General features: G+C 41.1%; 1 protein-coding gene across 3 annotated transcripts in view; it reads left to right on the top strand.

Moving 5' to 3' along the window:
• Window positions 1-2,178: 2,178 nt before the first annotated feature.
• Window positions 2,179-21,874, top strand: part of KIF27 (kinesin family member 27) — a 65,050-nt gene continuing 45,354 nt past the window's right edge. Inside the window, exons 1-7 of one of the 3 annotated variants that reach the window (XM_075598885.1) lie at window positions 2,179-2,468; window positions 10,503-10,599; window positions 12,197-12,563; window positions 15,424-15,624; window positions 16,178-17,142; window positions 18,860-19,003; window positions 21,036-21,248. In XM_075598885.1, the coding sequence (XP_075455000.1) occupies window positions 12,266-12,563; window positions 15,424-15,624; window positions 16,178-17,142; window positions 18,860-19,003; window positions 21,036-21,248 (1,821 nt within the window). In that variant the 5' untranslated portion in view covers window positions 2,179-2,468; window positions 10,503-10,599; window positions 12,197-12,265. Of the gene's footprint in view, window positions 2,516-10,502; window positions 10,600-12,196; window positions 12,564-15,423; window positions 15,625-16,177; window positions 17,143-18,859; window positions 19,004-21,035; window positions 21,249-21,874 lie in introns of all 3 variants that reach the window. The other 2 variants (XM_075598881.1, XM_075598892.1) reach the window with 2 other exon arrangements.

Below are 21,874 nucleotides of genomic sequence, written 5' to 3'. Positions count from 1 at the left end.
CACCATGATCCGACCGCAACAGCCCTTCAAAGCAAACAATTTATATGATTATAGATTGTCATTAGACTAGGGGGCCTATGCAGAGAGCAGCGAATTTTAAAATTGGCGAGTTTAATAAAAAGTAGCTTTTTTGGAGAGTTTTATTCTCCATATGCAGAAATGTGCGAATTCTGCTATGTTTAACATGAATGCGTGTGGCGAGTTTAAATTGGCGAGATGCGCGCTGCAGAAATGTGTTAAAAATTCGCGCCTTTTTTTTCCCTTTGCTATGGCCGCGAGCGGCAGCTTCTTGCCAACTTTTTCTGGCGAGGCAAAAAGGAGACAATCGCGCCATTTTATTGGCGCGAACAGCCGCTAGATGCCGTTCGCGCCTCTCTGCATACGGATATTTTTAAAACTGGCGAGATGGAGGTTCTCGCCAGCCGCGAGGCGAGTTTTAGAAATAGAAAAAAAAAATTGGCGTGTTTTTCGTAACTCGCCATTTTCTGCTGTTTTCTGCGCGATTTTCTCCAAAAAATGGCGAGTTTTGAAATAGCGCTGCTCTCTGCATAGGCCCCTAGATTTGTGATGACATGCAGAGAATAAGGAGGGCCGGAGTTATGATTACCAGATGGAGCCCATAATGGAGTTTTCCAGCTTTTGATTGATTTCTCATCCATAATGTTACTTTAAACAAAGGTTTTGCAGTGAAAAAATATATATACATATATGTATTTTAGCATAGTCTGGTATTGGCAATGTGGTCTATTTTGTGGCACTCAGCACCGGGTGCATCATACCCATTTATTTGCCTCTTTAAACCTGACTGTCATTGAAGCCATATTCAGTTGCTGAGATATTGTCCCTCGATGAAGTGGATTATTCAGGGACACAATACAACCTCTCAAGTCTCCATAATAATCAGATAAATAATGCCCTGCCTTGGCAAAATATAAATAAAAGTATCGTTTTTTTTTTATACTTTCTCCCTCAGTTGCCTAGTTCTTATTTCCAATGCATATTGTCTGGAAGATGAAGAAGTCTCTGTTATTGCTTTCCCTAATGTGATAGGCGGCATCCCACCTTGTAATATTGTACCTGCATCCCCTCTTGTATATTGTACCTGCATCCCACCTTGTAATATTGTACCTGCATCCCACCTTGTAATATTGTACCTGCATCCCACCTTGTAATATTGTACCTGCATCCCACCTTGTAATATTGTACCTGCATCCCACCTTGTAATATTGTACCTGCATCCCACCTTGTAATATTGTACCTGCATCCCACCTTGTAATATTGTACCTGCATCCCGCCTTGTAATATTGTACCTGCATCCCCTCTTGTATATTGTACCTGCATCCCACCTTGTAATATTGTAACCTGCATCCCACCTTGTAATATTGTACCTGCATCCCACCTTGTAATATTGTACCTGCATCCCACCTTGTAATATTGTACCTGCATCCCACCTTGTAATATTGTACCTGCATCCCGCCTTGTAATATTGTACCTGCATCCCCTCTTGTATATTGTACCTGCATCCCACCTTGTAATATTGTAACCTGCATCCCACCTTGTATATTGTACCTGCATCCCACCTTGTAATATTGTACCTGCACCCCACCTTGTAATATTGTAACCTGCATCCCACCTTGTAATATTGTACCTGCATCCCACCTTGTAATATTGTACCTGCATCCCACCTTGTAATATTGTACCTGCATCCCACCTTGTAATATTGTACCTGCATCCCACCTTGTAATATTGTACCTGCATCCCACCTTGTAATATTGTACCTGCGCCCCACTTTGTAATATTGTACCTGCATCCCACCTTGTAATATTGTAACTGCACCCCACCTTGTAATATTGTACCTGCACCCCACCTTGTAATATTGTACCTGCACCCCACCTTGTAATATTGTACCTGCACCCCCCTTGTAATATTGTACCTGCACCCCACCTTGTAATATTGTAACCTGCATCCCACCTTGTAATATTGTACCTGCACCCCGCCTTGTAATATTGTACCTGCACCCCACCTTGTAATATTGTACCTGCATCCCGCCTTGTAATATTGTACCTGCATCCCGCCTTGTAATATTGTACCTGCATCCCACCTTGTAATATTGTACCTGCATCCCACCTTGTAATATTGTACCTGCACCCCACCTTGTAATATTGTACCTGCACCCCACCTTGTAATATTGTACCTGCACCCCACCTTGTAATATTGTACCTGCATCCCGCCTTGTCCTCTCTGATCTCCCTTCTCCCCGCCACTGGGGGCGCTCTCACCATTGCGTTCCTCGACATCCTCTCTCCCTTTTTGACTCTCGGGGGCCCCCGTCTGCAGGTTGGCAGAGCGGACGGTTCATAACGTTCTGTTCGGTTGCCAGGGGAACGAGAGGAAACAGAGCAGTGAGAGAGCGGCGATAACCCGGCGCCGCACGTCATCAGCGGAGGATAATACGGCCGGGGTGCGGTGTATGTATACTGAGTGTACCAGGACTCGGATAACGGGATACAAGCGAGTACACCTGTGTCTATATATTTATATGGGAGTTTGGGGGGGAGTGTGTGTGTGTGTGTGTGTGTGTGTGTGTGTGTGTGTGTGTGTGTGGTGTGTGTGGTGTGTGTGGTGTGTGTGGTGTGTGTGGTGTGTGTGTACTGTGTTAGTCCAGTTGTGATAGACCTGAAGAAGAGAGGATAACTCTCGAAAGCTTGTCCTATGACATAAATTGTTAGTCCAATAAAAAAAGGTATCACCTAATACTGAAGAACTCATTTATTCTGCACTATATACAGCAGGGCCCTGCTTCTCGGCGCTTCGCTTTTTGGCGATCCGCCGATACGGCGGCACCGAGAATGGTGCCGCCATCTTTGATCCTCAATCGTGCATGCGCAGAACGGGCGGTTGCGCCCGGCGCGCATGCGCAGACCGTTGTCTGCACGCGCATACCGTAGTGGGCGTGAGCAGACCATAGGCCGTGCATGCGCTGTATGGCGAAAACGCCGTTCTGTGCATGCACAGAACTGAAAATCGCCGGATCCGATTTCTGGTGATTTTCACTATACGGCGGGCCCCTGGAACGGAACCCGCCGTATACCCGGGGCCTTGCTGTGTGTGTGTGTGTGTGTGTGTGTGTGTGTATATATATATATATATATATACACACACACACACACACACAAAGAGTCTGTAGCTGGCACTCAGAATAGTTGCACAAAGTGAGGGTGCTAGTCCCATATAAATAATCTAAGTAATGTTACCTTTCTTGCGGCGGGTAAATAAAGACAGCACTCCAGTAGAATCATCCAAAAATAATGATGTATTCAGGCATGTAGCAAAGGCGCCCAATCCGACGTTTCGGTTCCGGAACGAACCTTTCACACCCCCCTTGAGAAAAGGTTCCGGGACCGAAACGTCGGATTGGACGTCTTTGCTATATGCCTGAATACATCATTTTTGGATTATTCTATTGGAGTACTGTCTTTATTTACCTGCCGCAAGAAAGAGAGTGTGTGTGTGTGTGTGTGTGTGTGTGTGTGTGACCTAGGCGCAGAAAAAAGAGAAAGGGGGAGGGGGAAAAGACATAGGGGCCTATGCAGAGAGCAGCGAATTTTAAAATTGGTGAGTTTAATAAAAAGTAGCTTTTTTGGAGAGTTTTATTCTCCATATGCAGAAATGTGCGAATTCTGCTATGTTTAACATGAATGCGTGTGGCGAGTTTAAATTGGCGAGATGCGCGCTGCAGAAATGTGTTAAAAAAAAATTGCGCCTTTTTTTTCCCTTTGCTATGGCCGCGAGCGGCAGCTTCTTGCCAACTTTTTCTGGCGAGGCAAAAAGGAGACAATCGCGCCATTTTATTGGCGCGAACAGCCGCTAGATGCCGTTCGCGCCTCTCTGCATAAGGATATTTTTAAAACTGGCGAGATGGAGGTTCTCGCCAGCCGCGAGGCGAGTTTTAGAAATAGAAAAAAAAATTGGCGCGTTTTTTGTAACTCGCCATTTTCTGCTGTTTTCTGCGCGATTTTCTCCAAAAAATGGCGAGTTTTGAAATAGCGCTGCTCTCTGCATAGGCCCCATAGAGTAGTATGTCTTAATAAGCATCATATACAGATGGTGAGAGATACATTCACCCTTTAATGGTGATGATGATTGGATTTATTCTCAATTTAAGATGAATACCATGTAAGGGTGAAGATAGATAAGACAGTAGCAAAGAGAAAATACACTGAATGAAGTAGAGACACTATCATCCAGATAAGTCCCTCTGTAATGCACTCAATGTCTGTAAGAAGAGTACCCTATTAAGTAGCTGTGTTGGTGTGAAGCAAATAATCTGGTTGTATATGTATAGAAATATGATTGGTTTAAAATCCATTTATTGATATGTATTAAAATAAATTGGAACCAGACGATAAATGGTGAGTAATATATGAATAATTATAATAAATAGCACGTTGTGCTTGGTCCCCGTGGGGGCCAAGGAATTACACGGAGTAATATACTAGTTAGTCAGCAAGACAGTTATGTGTGCGTTATGTTTTGTCCATGTTAGGGCAAATGAATCAGCACGACGGGTTAAAAAATAGAAGCATAAATCCCATTATCCTATTATTAGAAGTAGCCGTTAGCAATTAAATAAGTCACAACGTCCACAAAGAGCATGCCTATGGATAAATACACTCAAATCAATGTGTATTAGTGTATATAAGGAACATAAATAGTGTGTCACTTATATGCTCTCCGCATATAGAGAAAATATCTCGACTACAGTATATCAGCTCTCTCCGTGTGTGATGAACGTAACAGGTCGCTCTCTCCAGCTGGCGAGACTCTGACGTGTTTCGTCACAAACTTGTGACTTCCTCCTGCGCCGCCTCCTGTGTTCCTGCAATGCTGCTTAGACATACGCACAATATGATCTGTCTTGAGGTTTTGCTTTATTTCCAGTATTTTATATATGATCACAGGTGCTTATCCGTGTGTGTGTATCAGGCACTCCCGGACTTAAAGCAGAAATATTACATTCCTCCCTTTTTTCCCCCACTTTCTTATTTTTATATGTAAAGTGTGTGACAATGTGTAATTCTACTTTCTTACCTACGCTGGCAATCGTTTGGTGCTCCTGTTATACATCTGCAAAAATCCTTATGGTGTTTCTAACATAATGGCTGCTTCAGTCAGTGTAGCTCAGCAGCTACAATGTATCCTTATATTACTAAGGTAACATTATCTATTGTTACAGTTTGCAGCTCAAACTGCTGGGAATATTGGCAACAAATTATTACAAACGGGAAAGTGTTGCAAAGATCTTGCACTGCTGAGGAGGCAAGTTAATACCTGCTATAGAAATCAAAGGATGCTCAGTATATTAAAACTCATAAAAAATAGCATATAATAATAATAAAAACACCGTAAGTATTATATAATACTACAGAACTGATTTTTTTTTTAAATGTAAGATTTCACATGTTTTGCCGCTTTAAGATAAATGAAAATAGTTTATTACAATTATTTTTTTTTAAAAGGGGGTTTATTCAAACAGGATAAACGTTTCCGTCCTTTCAGTGACCTTTCCCAAAAACATCGATCCTATTTGAATTACTCTCTCTTTTCATACTTACTTTTTTCCTGAGGGTGCCTGGTTTCTACGGGGGAAAAAAATATATACATAACTATATATTTCTTATTTTCAGTGCACCTAGGCAAGTTGGCTAGTTTATTTAATGAGTGCCTGTTTTCTGTATATGATATATGCATAAATATAATGGTAGGTATTATTATGCAATGTGAATAAAAATAATTATAGGTAATTACCATAATGTAACGGCTATTATTATGGAACTCAACTGCTAATAACTGTTCAATGTGATCACTGTACTTGTAGTTTAATTATGTCATTATTTAATTTTGAGTTCACAATAATAACATTTGAGTATTCACATTAGGGATCCTTATTAACAAGTTGAATGAATCGCTATTAACGATTGCTTGTTGCTACTGCCATTTGGTGTATACCCCCTTGTCTCACCTGGTGCAATATAGTGGTTTTTTATTTATTTCTTTTTTATCAAAAGTTCGTCCTGGTGTATTTTAATGATGAAAAATTACCTGAGGCATTCTAAGCGTCACTTAAAAAATTAAACCAAAAAAAATTATATATATATTTTTTTGTTTTAATATATGCAGCCTTTGATTGCCTTCATTGAAAACAAATCACCTAACCTGCCGATCGATTCACTCTCCCTTGCTCAATCGGCAAAGATCCTACTTTCCAGGGTTCACTAAATGGCTGCCTTTCAGTTTTAATCAATCCTTCAGTTAGAGTAATATCAGGATACATTGTAGCTGCTGAGTTACAAAGGTAACATTATCTAGTTTGCAGCTCAAACTGCTGGGGATATTGGCAACAAATGATCACAAACAGGAAAGTGTTTCAAAAATGAACCTCAAAATGAACAGGATCTGAAACTGACCTACGAGATTAACAAAGATGTAATACACTTCCTCGACCTGACTATCACTAAGAATGAACATGGTGTACGTGAAACGTCGATATTTAGAAAAGCTACATCCACAAATAGTCTTTTAGTGGCGTATAATCACCACCCGAGGTATATGATATTATTATTATTTATTTATTTTTGTATACCGATGGTCCAGTTCTTGAGACTAAGGCTTAATTGGTCCACCTTGACTTAATTTAATAACCAAGCGAACAGACACTGAAACCCGGGACGCCTGAATGAAGAGTTTATTCTTATAAAATCTATGGCATTTTGGGCCCCCCTTGATTCTATCACAACCAGGATACATTTAAGTTAGATTTATTATCCACTGATGGTCCTGGCAGCTCTGGAAGAGAGGTTTATGTATATGTCATGTATTGGTACAATCATGTGCATGGTCTATACAGGCATACCCCGCATTAACGTATGCAATGCGACCGGAGCATGTATGTAAAGCTAAAATGTACTTAAAGTGAAGCACTACCTTTTCCCCATTTATCGATGCATGTACTGTACTGCAATCGTCATATACGTGCATAACTGATGTAAATAACGCATTTGTAACAGGCTCTATAGTCTCCCCGCTTGCGCACAGCTTCGGAACAGGTAGGGAGCCGGTATAGCTGTTTGGGACGTGCTGACAGGCACATGCGTGAGCTGGCGTTTGCCTATTGGGCGATATGTCCTTACTCGCGAGCGTACTTAAAGTGAGTGTCCTTAAACCGGGGTATGCCTGTATATAGTTGGCAAAATACACAGATTCCCAACAAGCTCTGAGAACCCCAACCATTACCACAGTGTGTGTGTGTGTGTGTGTGTGTGTGTGTGTGTGTGTGTGGTGTGTGTGTGTGTGTGTGTGTCTCAAAAGGAGTGCTAGTGGGCGTGGCTAAATGTATACAACAAAAAACAAAAATGGCCAAAGCTACTTCCATTGTGACAAAAATACACAGTGCAATACCAATATATCTCTTGTAAAAAGGGTCATTTAGTTTAACCCTTTGGCCAAAGCGTCTTAAGCCTGCTGCCACTTACAAGGTATGACCGAAGCAGGTCCTAACACTCACCTGGGTTAAAGTTCATTCTTCCTGTAATTATACAGGTAAATAAGATCACATTGGATCTGTCATAACCTGGCAAAATGAAACTGACCTGCCAACTTGGAAAGTGGGGTGGGGCAAGCTTAAACCTTGGGGGAGGGGGGGGCACTACCCTCCCATAAGCAACTGAGACCAGTTGCACACAGTTGGCAAAATACACAGATTCCCAACAAGCTTTGAGAAACCCCAACCACTACCACATTATTTATATGTATGTATGTGTATATATGTGTTCGACAAACCTATACATTTGCACGCCCTGGGCGAGTGGATTTAACATCGTGGCGAGCTCCTATTGGCCCAAGCAGCACACGTGTGGTACTAGGTGGCGAGTAGATTTTTTTTTTTGTTCGGCGAGTAAATTTTTTGGTGATTTGTCAAAAGAAGTGCTAGTGGGCGTGGCTAAATGTATACAACAAAAAACAAATGCCCAAAGCTACTTCCATTGTGACTATATAGTTAAGCTGTAAATGGAAACATTCAGACGTGTTCATTAATTGCACTGATGGTAGTCATATGAATACATCTATTCTATCACGTTAAACTGGTCACACATTATCACTGTTGACACATATACAGTATGTGCCTTTTATATTGATCCTTTCACATGTTGATTCATATACACACTGATCACTATATTTGTGTTTGCCACACTTTGTTTTCACTTGATGTTATTGTTACACATTCTGGTTCACTTACCTTGGATCCCCCGTTCACATGTCTGATCAGTCTACACCGCGCGCTCATATGTGCACCGTATGTAACTCATTACGACAACATATACTTATCACCTTCATCACATATATTTATTATTGTCTCAATGATGAACCATGTCCTGATAATATCATGAGATATTAGGTCATTTTAATCCATTTGGTGCTTGAGGGGTTAATGAGCTACACTTTTTTTTTTTTTTTTTAAACAAAATGCTGGGTTTGAAACAGGTCAGGACTGATTCTTTGATCTGCTCTGGACTTGAAAGGGACTTACTTGGGGTGGGGGTCCATCCTGGATAGCCCACTCAAGGTATCAACTGTTTTAATCAAGTTCTATAGACATGGTCTGGTTAGAGCTGCTTCAAAGCATCCTATAGAAGGGGTGGGCTTATGCCGGTTCCACGAGGAAAGAATGTATTTAAGTCTGGGCAAAGATTTTGGAAATCAGATCTCACCAGATGCATGCTTTGGACAAAGCATGGGAGACTTCATGTTCTGAACCAGCGCCTCTGTGGGGAAAACCTATGGCATTTGGTAAAGTATAGGTTTTCTGTTAGGTTTTACCCTTTTTATTTTAAGAAGCTGTTCTGCCTTGTATTGTAACTGTTTTTGTTTTTTGTAATACCTTTTCTGTAACCTAAGTACTGTATTTTATATATATATATATATATATATATATATATATATATATATTAAAACATTTAATAAGTAATGCTTTTGGGCTCTGAATGAACTGGTGTACGCTCTGGAGAGAGTGGTGTATGCATTGGAACATTTTGCTACAACTGATTTTGGTGTGTTAAAGTGCATAGTTTTTTCTATAATAAACAGGGACCTGGGGACCTGGCAAATATTTGCATACCCTCGGTTATTTGCAATTGAGGAATGGGTTAATATTAACTTCTGGTTCCTTGCGGAGGAGAAAGGGGGGTTGGCTAGTGTAGCTGTGTGTATTAACCCTGGTTGCATATCTAAGTCACGAGCTCACTTGTGTGCTGTTCGTGGCGGTGGTATATTGGGACGGATTGAGGACAGATAGAATTCATTTGAGGGACCTTTTGCAGAGGTGGAGTGAGGCAGCTAGTGAGCTATGTACTAATCCTGGATCCTGTGGAAGAAATATTGTCCATTTGACAAACCTTTGTGGAGGTGGAAGCGCTTGCGAGCGTCATTATTAACCCTTGTCGCGTGCTAGCAGGGTGCTGTACGTGACAAACCCATTTTGACTTTTAAAGGTGGGATCTTCCATTATTGTAGCTAATCAATTAGGCTCGTTTTGACTATTAGAGGCGAGCTGTAGTGAGCACCTTGGCACTTTGATAATTATGGGTGTGTACATATACACTGGGGCTTCCATCGCCCATACAGCTCTCTACCATCAGGGACAACTTGATTATTATTTTGATAGACTCTATATGACTTTCCATGGGGGTGTCCACTTCAAAATGGCGAACCCCTGTTTGAATCCATGCCATAAGATATTTGTTCCGGTGGGGCTACTTGGACACAGTGCCTCCGTCGGATGCCTCCTGACTGGAATTGTAACAATACTGTAACAGAGACAACACCATGAAAGGGAAAATTCACAGTAAGAGCTAATTTATTCCCTACCATATTATGGGTATCACTGCGGGATTACCAGCAATGATTTTTCAGATCTGGCCATTGATGCGGAACTCTGGTGATTTCACTGTTATAACAGAGATTAGTAGAATACAAAAGTGTTAACCAATCAACAGTAGAGTAACTTTATCTCCTATCAAAGATGTTGTACGGGCAACATAGCTGCTGTCCAGTAGTAAAGCTGATTAACGGCAATGATTTTTAGGTTCTGGCTCTCTATTTAATAGGAGGCAGTTGATAGGAAATGGTTAAAGTCCTCTGGAAATCAGCCTTAGGACTAACCATGCCCCCAATTTTGGGAATGCATTTAATAATCATCTCGGGTGCAGTAGATACTCCTCCCCTGAAGTGTGCAAGACACGTGAAATGTGCGTCGGGTTTTAATGACATCATGACGGTGGAGTGGGTCCGTGGTCGGAAGTTTCATGAGCACTGACCAGTTTGTATCAAACTTTCCTTACTAATTAGTTTATACCTGTTTTTTAGATTTCTATATATGCAGTAATGAATTCGGATTCTGCTTAGTAATTATAGAAGCATGTTTACTATTTCTCCACACGAAATAGGAGACCCCATGCCTCGTGAGCTACGCGGACTTAGACTGCAAATGGTTACAAGAGTCCACATCGATTACCAACTGTTTCATAGAAAGGTTCAGATGAGGTATTTTTGCAGGTTATTACCACGCTATATGCGCTACTGCCTGTGATATGAATGTGTTATGTGTGACATCTAGGTAGCGGCTGACCAATACTGGGGACATTTACTATACCCCGGGATGCCTGTGATACGAACTACACACTTCCGGTCTCCACATCTCTCGATTGTAGAATGAACAAGAGGGACCCGCTATACGAGGTTTCAGAGTCATCTTAACCTAGGCATGACTGCACCAGATGTACATGAGTCATTGAGACTCCATGTTATATACACCCTGGGTGTATTGGCATTAGGAACATAAGAACGTTAGACACGTCGTCTCAATACCTTAGATCAGGTATATGATATATACTTGTAGACAGTTGATTTGATGTATTTAGACCATCTTGTGTGCTAACAATTGCGATTTGATACTGGAGTATTTATGCAGTGTGCTTTTCACCAAGCTGTGGCTGTATATTATATATGGTCCCAGGTAAACCATGAAGTGACTTTGCCACCTTTTTTGTCCTAGACTTTTTCCTTTGTCACTGTATATATGAGTACCAATTATTATTTTTTTCCACCCTAATAAAATTATAATTTTAAGTGTTCTCAAGATCTGTCGATCAGGGATCCTTTTCCTGCCTGTGTTTTAATAAAGAACTAATATATGGGAATATTTGGACTCCCAGACCTAAAAATGTCCATTATGTGTGGACACATTAGCGAGTGCAGAAAAGTAGGGGTCTTTTTTTCTGATTCCTCTTCTGTTATAATTTTTGTACAACAAATAATCACAAACAGGAAAGTGTTGCAAATATCTTACTCTGCTTGGGAGGTGAGCTAAGACCTGCTATAGAAATCAAAGGATGCTCAGTATATTAAAACTCACAAAAAATGGCGTTTACAGTTGAATAATAAAAAAAATGCAGTAATGTAAAAATACAGAATGTATTTATTTTAAAAAAAAATGTTGGATATTGCATGGACTGCTCCTTTAAGAGAAGTAATTGGATCTGTAGTATTAGATAAGTGACTCTTTTTTAATTATACAACTCTTAATGCCATTTTTAATGAGTTTTAATATAATGAGCTTCGTTTGATTTCTATAGCGGCTTTAGCCCACCTCCCAAGCAGTGCAAGATCTTTGCAGCACTTTCCTTTTTGTGATCATCTGTTGCCAGTGTTCCCAGCTGTGAACTGAAATAATGTTAGCGTAGTAATTTAAAGATATATATATATATTGTAGCTGCTGAGTTACACTGACTGAAGAATTGATTGAAACTGAAAGGTGGCCATTATGTTAGGCACACAATCAGAATTTTTACAGATATATAACAAGAGCAACAAACTATTGCCAGTTTAGGTAAGAATGTAAAATTATACATTGTCACACGCTTTACATATACAAATAAGATTTTTAAAAAAGGGTAAAGTCGTTTTTCTGCTTTAAGACATTTTTGTATCTTCGTAACCGGATCAAAACTAAAAAAAAATTCAGTTAAATATTTATGTGATAGGATGATGGCATTTTATCGTGGCCATACAAATTTTCACTCGTTCTGTATTAGTATTTTTTGGGGTGATGACCGATGTGACAATATTCTATTAATTTCAGAGGATGTTATGATTAGAAAATCAAGAAGGAATACAGGCCCTTTGTAGTTAACCAGCTGTGAAGAGCACCATGGAAGAGACGCCAGTAAAGGTGGCTGTGAGAATTCGCCCTCTGCTGTCCAAAGAGATCCTTCATAACCACCAAGTGTGTGTTCGGCTTGTCCCCAACACGCAGCAGGTCATTATTGGAAAAGACCGCGTCTTCACTTTTGACTGTGTGTTTGGTAAGATCTCTTCCCAAGACGATGTTTACAGCTCCTGTATCAAACCACTCTTGCTGTCGCTTATCGAAGGATACAATGCCACTGTGTTTGCCTATGGACAGACAGGCTCTGGCAAGACATACACCATTGGAGGAGGTCATTTCGGTATGTTAATATAATTATTAGTATTGTTTGGAGACACTGCATAACACAACTTAAATGAAAGCAATTCAGATAGGAGTATTTGGAAACAAAACCGTCAAGGGCAGGTGGAATGTCAACCTTATAATATCAAGAACTCAAAAATGTCTCTTCAACCAAATTCCATAATGGCACACATAATTTAACATCAAGTAGCCTAACCATTTTGCATAATAATTCACATTGTATTAACAAAATATATGGTCCAATAATTAAAAGAAAAAAAAAACATAACGGGGTCCCCTGTAAGCCTATGCTTGCTGCATTTCACAGCCTTTGAGCACAGCCTGGGTTAAGATGCATAGCCAGTAAACCCACCCACAGACAGCCGTTTCGACCTTGATGGGTCTCATCAGTGTGGGGTTGGTTACACTGGCTATGCAAAAATGAAGCAATGAGAATGGGGTTTACTATACTTCGTTAAGTTATGTTGGGTAAAAAAAGGGACACATTTTTTTTTGTCACTTTTTACCCACCATAACTTCTTTGGGGTCCTTTTTTGTCTCTTGTACTACTCAATGTGACATCCAACTTGACAAATTATTTAGTACATTAATGTTTTGTCTATATTCTTTCTTCATAAACATGGGTCATTTAGAACATTTATATTTGTTTAAGAGATGCAATTAGATTGTTACATTATTTACAATTTTTTTTTTTAAATAACTCTCATAGTGCTTTTTTCCCAGTGGGCACAGTCACTGACCCGATAAGCTTACAATCTGTATTTACATGCAAATAAAGTGACTCTCAAGGTCACAAGGCGCTGATCATGGAATTTGAACTCTTCTGCATCAAAGTTGGTGCTAGTGTCAGTCTGTCTACTCTCTGAGCCTCTCCTTAATCCCTTGGTAGGCTGGGGAAGTGCATACATACTTATACTTGGTAAATATGCAGAGCTCTTGGGGGTGCATGCTCTCTTGCAGTTTTTTCCCGACTGCGCATGTGCGCTTGACACCTGCTGACTGCACATGCGCAATTGTCCTTTGCCGGTAACTCATACACATATGCGACTGGCAAGCGCCGATTGCGCAAGCACTGTCGGCACTTGACGATTTCCTGCGCATCGCAGTCGGCACGTGCCTATTTCTGCGCATACGTGATCGGTAAGTGCCGACTTTGCAAGATTTTGCTCGAGGGCCCGCACATATCCCGCTACGCCACTTGCGAAGAGTACATTATTTATAATGTTTTCCTTTTGTTCTTTCTTTAGCGGGTGGAAACTCTTTTTTATTTTTTTTTAACAAAAGGCGTTCTGTATTTGAAAGTTCATACTGTAGTAGTAATAGTATGCCTTTATTTATATAGCACCATAAATATACAGCGCTTCAAAGTAGAAATACATGTTGTAATCATATAAATAACAAATATAAATAACAGATCATGGAATAAGTGCTTCAGACATAAGAGTAACATTAAGGAAGAGGAGTCCCTGCTCCGAGGAGCTTACAATCTAATTGGTCGGTAGGAGAACGTATAGAGACAGTAGGAGGGAATTCTAGTAAGTGCGTCTGCAGGGGGCCAAGCTTTATGTATCATGTGTACAGGATTATACACAGTGCTATTCATATGCTTCTTTAAGCAAATGGGTCTTATGGTGGGTCTTAAAGGTGGATAGAGAGTGTGCTAGTCGGGTATTGAGGGGAAGGGCATTCCAGAGGTGCGGGGCAGTCAGTGAGAAAGGTTTAAGGCGGGAGAGGGCTTTAGATACAAAGGGGGTAGAAAGAAGACATCCTTGAGAAGACCGCAAGAGTCGGGATGGTGCATAGCGAGAAATTAGGGCTGAGATGTAAGGAGGAGCAGAGGAGTGTAAAGCTTTAAAAGTGAGGAGGAGAATTGAATGTGAGATACTGGATTTGATCAGAAGCCAGGACAGGGATTTCAGGAGGGGAGACGCGGAGACAGATTTAGGAAAGAGTAGAGTGATTTTGGCAGCAGCGTTTAGGATAGATTGTAGGGGAGACAGGTGAGAGGCAGGGAGGCCGGACAGCAGGAGGTTGCAGTAATCGAGACGGGAGAGAATGAGGGCCTGAGTCAGAGTTTTAGCAGACGAGTAACAGAGGAAAGGGCGTATCTTTGTGATATTGCAGAGGAAAAAGCGACAAGTTTTAGAAACGTTTTGAATGTGAGAGGAGAATGTGAGAGAGGAAATAGAGTGTGACCCCTAGGCAGCGTGCTTGGGCTACTGGGTGAATGATCGTATTTCCAACAGTAATGTGGAAGGAGGTAGTAGGGCCAGGTTTGGGAGGAAGAATAAGGAGCTCTGTTTTTGCCATGTTAAGTTTCAGTCAGCGGATGGCCATCCAGGATGATATTCCAGAGAGGCATTCAGAAACTTTGGTCTGTATAGCAGGTGTAAGGTCAGGGGTTGAAAGGTAAATTTGTGTGTCGTCAGCATAGAGGTGATACTTAAACCCAAAAGATGTGATTAGGTCACTAACTATACTGTACTAACTACATCTAGCTGTACTGACTACTGATAATGATGTTGTCTCTGGAGAGGGAGCAATTGGTTTAAATCCTAATGCTGGCACACTGTGACCGTGGGATGGTCAATTTGTCTCTTTAACCCTCACGTGCCAAGTTAACGGCAAAGCCTAATTTTGGCACTGCCAACAGAGAAATCTAGTTTTCTCTACAACCAATATGACTAAAACACATCAACGTGTGTGTGTTTGTGTGCGTGCACGCGTGCGTGCGCATCTGTATCCACAACACACAAAAAAATAATTTGGCAAGAATCTTAGTTACTGATAAATTATGTACCCAAACTGCCATTTTAAGTATCTGTAATCCCAAAACTCTGCTTTTGTTTGTGCACTAGCTTCAGTTGCTGAAGATGAAAAAGGTATAATTCCACGTGCCATCCAGGAACTCTTCCAGAGTATCTCTGAACATCATAATATTGACTTCAGCGTAAAAGTGTCTTACATCGAGGTGTACAAGGAAGAATTGCGGGACCTGCTGGAGCTTGAGACTAACATGAAAGATCTTCACATTAGAGAGGATGAAAAGGGGAACACAGGTGCACATATAATAATTTGTGGTTAAATCGTTTCAAATGTATTGTTTAAAAGACATTATAAATAATTACTTTTGCCATTGTCGACAAGCGAGGCTATGGTCGTGTACCATAAAATAACTATGCAGTAGTCTTCTAGGTTGTATTTCTATATATTTTTTCATGGTTCTTATTTAATTTTTTACTAAGGGTGTTTTGTACTGTGGAAAGATGAAATACTTGCATTCTGAATTTTTCCACAACAATAGAAAATTGTAGCCTGTAAAACGTAACTGTTTGGGCTTTGAGACAGTCCTTCGAATCTTCTAATCTATCTTTTGTATTTGGTTTATTTATGAGCATTTTGTGGCACAAATGTGAAAATTCAAGATTGTGTTGGCCTTCCGCTATTTCTGCAAACCATTTTTAGTTTTGACTATTTTTCACATTTTGAAGATGGGTAATAACACCCGCATGCTTTGCTGCCCTTTTTGGCAGCAAACGAGTTAAATAAAAATCGGTTAAGAACAGACAATTTCTATAATCATTTACTTACTACTTCATTTTATCTTCTTAGTTATTGTTGGTGCCAAGGAGTGCCAAGTGGAAAGTGCTGATGAAGTCTTGAGTCTGCTACAAGCTGGTAGTGCAGCCCGTCACACCTACACCACCCAAATGAACGAGCACTCCAGCCGCTCCCATGCCATCTTCACCATCAACATATGCCAACAGCGGCCCAAAAACATTGATATTGCCAAAGATGGCTCCCCAAAGCCAGTCCAGGTCATCACATCAAAGTTTCACTTTGTGGACCTGGCAGGCTCTGAAAGAGTGACAAAAACAGGGAACACAGGGGAAAGATTTAAAGAGTCCATTCAGATCAACAGTGGGTTGCTTGCCTTGGGAAATGTGATAAGCGCACTGGGTGATCCCAAACGAAAAAGTGCACATGTTCCTTACAGGGATGCTAAGATCACACGTATTCTGAAGGACTCCTTAGGAGGAAATGCCAAAACGGTAATGATTACTTGCATCAGCCCCTCTTCTTCTGACTTTGACGAGTCTTTAAATTCCCTCAAATATGCTAACCGAGCCAGAAATATCAAGAACAAAGCGATTGTGAATTATAACCCAGACTGGGACAGGATTGATGAAATGGAGCTGGAGATCAAGGCACTGCGGGAAGCTTTGCAAAACCAGCAGAGCAGCAGAGTGGGTCGAACAAGCCAAGTATCTGAAGAATGGGGCCAAGAGAAAAATAAGATCCGTTCTCTGGAAGAACAACTTGCCCAGCTTCAACTGGAGTGTTTTAACCACCGACACTGTATTGAGGAAGCGTTGTCTGTGTTTGTTGAGCTGAAGGATGTTGCTAGCATCACACAATCCCAAAAGCATAGACTGCAGGACTGGCTCAGTATGGCAGAGGGTCTAAGAAGTGAGATGGCAGCTATATCAGGAATTGACGGCACAGTTGGTACTAGCAGAGATGAGCTGCATCATATCACCATCTTACAGTTGAAGAGGGAACTGAAGAAATGTCAGGTATTTGTATTATATGGTTCATTTCTTTCTTTTCACCATACTGCGTTGGCTCAGTGTGGAAGAGTAGATGTCCCTGAATATCTTAATATCACAAAAACGATGGTTCACAATAGTTATTCCAATACTTGTAACATCTCCATTGTGCTGAATTGTCCCTTGTTGTCAACTTCTGGCATCAAATCTTGCAACAACTGCCAGAAAAACAACAATCCAATATAACTCAATTAGATAATTTTAGATCTATATTATAGGATGAAGACAATGGGTGCACTTTCTTTCTTTCTCTTCCCTCTCTATACTATGTGGATAGAAAATTACAGAGTCGACATAAATATACACACATGATCTTTCATTAAAAACATTTAAGCAATGTAATGTACCCTTTTGCTACCAGCAATGCATTGCAAATGACCAGTTTGGAACTGGAAGGCTAAATTCCCAGTGTTAAAGTGATATCGGATGCGTGTGAACAAATATATGTATTTCCCTTTCTATCTCTCTGGTTGTCTGTTGCTCTCACCACACAGCTCTCATTGAGTGTTGGGAGTTTGTCACCACTCTGTCATCTTGACAAAAGCACTATTACCTATACAGTATGTGTTTGTTCTGCTCCTGCTGCTGCTTTATCAGTGCTACTCAACCTTTTCTCATCCAGAGAGACAATCTGACCAACAAGCTACGTTTCAAAGACACACACTGAAATGTTTTTGTTTTTTGTTTTTTTAGCTTTGCCTTTCAGTTTTTATCACATTTATATTTATCTGTGGCTTAATTCAGTGTAACTGAGCATATGACTGTATCTTATACAAAGCAATATTGTTCGCTTACAAAAACAAATGGTTAATCTAGATGTTAATGAAGAGAGCCCGTGGGAGGGGGGGAGGGGGGGCAAGGATAATTGATGCGAATTTAGAGCCTTTCATTATCAATTGACAACCCTGCCTTTACATGGCACCCCTCGTTTCTAACAAAATGGGCTCTGTCGACCCTTGGCCCTGGCGTCCCCTTGGGTATATCCAGGTAACCAACTTCCAAGGATCTTTTTAAAGTGAAGTTTTCCGTGGAAGTCGCCTATACTCACCCGCGGGTGAAGAGGCGGAAGGTAAAAGTAAAGAAGAGAGCCCCGCTGAGGTCTTGGAAGGGCTGCGTATTTTCCCCAGGTCCCTGGGTGAATGATACGGTTTGAACCACTTTCCACTGTGGAAAATACTATTTTACAAATTTCACATTTTGACTTTGTTTGAAGTATCTATTTATTTAAGGAATACGAACTATTGGATGACCTCCTCCTTAACCAAAAACATTCTTTATACTGATTTATTTTATTTGCAATCTGTCACCGAATCAACAAGATAATGACCTGATGCTGTTATAATTCAGCTTTTTCTTGCCTTTTTCTGTGACCATTAACATTGATTACAGACACAGGGATATTTTGGCTTTGAGGTATAGAAGGGTTTTGAACAAAAAATTTGTAATTTTTATGAGTATTTCATGAATATATCTGTCTTCTAGCAGATCTGTCTTAGCGTTCTTTAAAGGAAGCCGTAAACTGATGTTACCTTCACAAAGTTGTACTTATTATGTGTCAGAATTATGCTGTATCACTTTTGTCAATTGGTGAAAAGTATATAGTTTGACCATGACTTGGAAGTAATGGACTGATGATAAAATTGACTATCATGGCTTACTTGTTATTTTAATCTATTACTTGAAGGATGCCTTGACAACAGATGAAAATGTTTTTGGTAGGAAAGCGCTGGAACTGAAAGAATTACAAGAGCAAATTCAGTGTATGCTACAAGAAAATCGGGAAGATCAGAAGTCTATACAAGAAGCAGAACACATCAGGAAGTTACAGGTACAAGTATTTTACTAATCCTGGACATTAGATATACTCTACCACTCTGCAACACTTTGCAAAGCTTCATCATTGCACAGTCACAGCACGAAGCCCCTGAATGTTACAATAAAGGTCCTAAAATAGGACTTATTTTGCAATGTAGCACTTTTAGTTGCTTTGCACAAAGAAACTGATCGCAGATACGGACCATTAGAACTCTCCCACCCACCCCCTTTTTTTTCTTTCTGTGTCCACTATGTCTATAGCATGTCTGCGTTGTTAACCCAAGCATTGCAAACGCTAAATGTATCTGTCCTTATCACTTCTTCCAGAAAGCCATAATGTGCATCTGCGTTCAGTTAAAATAGCACTTTCTCACTTTTCCCGAGTTTACCTCCCTCTAGCTTCCACAATATGCAATATCTGACTTAGATCTTTAAGTGAATCCTGTTGCACCTATGCATTATTATAACACTTGTTTCTCTTTACGTTTTCAGTTTAGTCTCGTACCTATATATTAGTTGTATTTATTCTTATAAAAAGCAACTTATCTGCAGTGAGGAATTAAATTAAGACACACACACACATTCCCTGTTAGCTCAAACTCCAACACCCACCACATCAAATATATATATTTATGTCAAAAGGAGTGCTACTGAGCATGTCAAATGTATACAACAAAAGACAGGGGTGCCCAATGCTACATCCAATTGACAAAACATAGATGGTAATAAGTATAAAGTTTAAATACTTCAATAATAACATTTTCTTGGTTATTTAGTTAAACCCTTTGGCCAAAGCATAGATTTAATGTTGGTGAAGAGGTCTGCTATCTTGCCCCATGTGCAATTGACTCAGGGTTTCACGCTTCGAGTCAAAGTTCCACTCGCCGTTCAGCAGGCCGTCATGTTCTGTGGCACGTACGTCCTATCGGCCTTCTCGCCTCAAAGTTCAAAACCTCTTGTGAAGTGGTGTGCTTTTTGAGGGCATCCTCGGTTAGCCCTTATGTTTCACCACGAGGTCTGCATGAGTAGGCTTTGTGTGTTGTATTTCTGCTGGTTACGTCATCATTCTTGCGGTCACGCTACTGAGCAGCCATTCAGTTCGACACCGCGCATGCGCCACCAGTTTTAATGATTTTTATCACTTTTTTTTTTTTTTTTTGGCTTTCTACATTTTGCTCGACCCATTTGTAACTATGCACCTAACTTTGCAAACTGGGATCATGTGGGACACTTGGTAGCTTTACTATTCTTATCTTCAGAACCGAACCCACATCTACTTTCTTATTGCCCTAATTGTAATCTAACTTGAGTGAAAGATTATTAAAGCACTGGGTTGGTTATGGGCCTTTTTGTTATTGCTTGGAAAAAATCTAATGTTTGTGATTCAAATCTCCTGCTTTTGTTTCAATCGTGTCTTTCTTTGACACTCACTAGCTTACCTCTGCTCCCTTCTTTCTTAACATCTCAAACTCTAAAAATAACTGTCCCCTGGAAAGAAAACTAAGAGGACCGTATCATTGTAGTCAGTGACTGTCATTAATCAAATTAATAAATCTAAGATTACTTCAATCTTTCATTGAGGGAGACTGTCATTGCTATAATCTTCTTTCTTGTTAATATTAGTTTCAGGGAAAATATATTGTTTTGCAGGAGCGCGCGCGCGCGCACACACAGGGTACGGATGGTCACGTAGCAGGACCGCACACCTAGAAGAGTTGGGCAATGCTGAGGTGCACAGATGGCATCATGCAGGAATAGAGAACAGGAACCAGCAGTCTAACCTTGTTTACCCTAAATGGATTTAACGAAGATCATCAGGACCTTTTTATCTGCGAAATATTATTGGTCTTATATGTTTGGTAACTGTTTGTAAGATAAGAAATTGCATATCATCTTGTGTACTATCCAGTTAGTGCTGGTATGCAAACAGAATATTAATTTAATTTAAATATTTAACCTTAAATGTGATGAGCTCTGTAGACCCATTTTCAATTGCAATTAACAGTGTCACACTATAGCAGTTCGCTTTTGTGTATATTTTTTAGACTGAAAAACTTGTGGACCAGCAGGTACTTATCGATGAACTGCAAGATAAGCTGGAGAAGATGTCACAGAGCCAGTCTTCTCAGCGTGCTGGTAAAGAGGAGGAACTCCAAGAAATAATATCTAAAAGACCTTACAGTGTACCTCTCAGCAACGACTCTCAGATACTGTCTTCCACAATAATGCAGTCCACCACCCGACCAGAGTCCAGAAAAGTATGTCAAGCTCGGACTTCATATTTGACCCCGTTTTGGCATGTTCAAAGAGCACAATAGGCTGCATTGTAATCGTCAGTTCAGTGTTGGTACAATGGGGGCGAACAACAATCTTATACTATATTAGTGAAAGCACTGTATGTTTGCCTGCCTGCCTGCATGCATGCATGCCAGCCTGCCTGCCTGGATGTCCGGTGTCCCTAGGGGAAATCTCATTGGTCCCTTGGTCCGCCCCCGCACACCTCTCATTGGCCTGAGGCGGAGTGACGGGCCAAAGGACACACAGGGACACACACACACAGGGACACACACACACAGGGACACACACTCTCCCCCGTCAGTTGGACCGCAGCTCACCTTCCACCCCCCCCCCTCCTCTCCCGGTGCCCCTCCTCTCCCGGTGCCCCTCACTCTCCCGGTGCCCCTCACTCTCTCCCCCCTCCCCACCTCACCCAAATCCCCACGCTCCGCAACATCCCCAGCCGCACCATCACCCTCACCGTGCGCCGCGGAGGAAGCGCGGCCCTGCTGCTCAGCAGCAAACTCCAGGCTCTTCCCCCCTCACGGCGCGGCCCTCCTGCTCTCCCCCTCACGTGCGCCGCTACCGGAGAGGGGAAGCGGCGCGG

The sequence above is a fragment of the Ascaphus truei genome, chromosome 1 (assembly GCF_040206685.1).
Source record: "Ascaphus truei isolate aAscTru1 chromosome 1, aAscTru1.hap1, whole genome shotgun sequence".
Taxonomy (NCBI): Eukaryota; Metazoa; Chordata; class Amphibia; order Anura; family Ascaphidae; genus Ascaphus; species Ascaphus truei.
The sequence above is the reverse complement of the archived record's forward strand: the minus strand, read 5'-3'. Positions and strand labels throughout refer to the sequence as shown.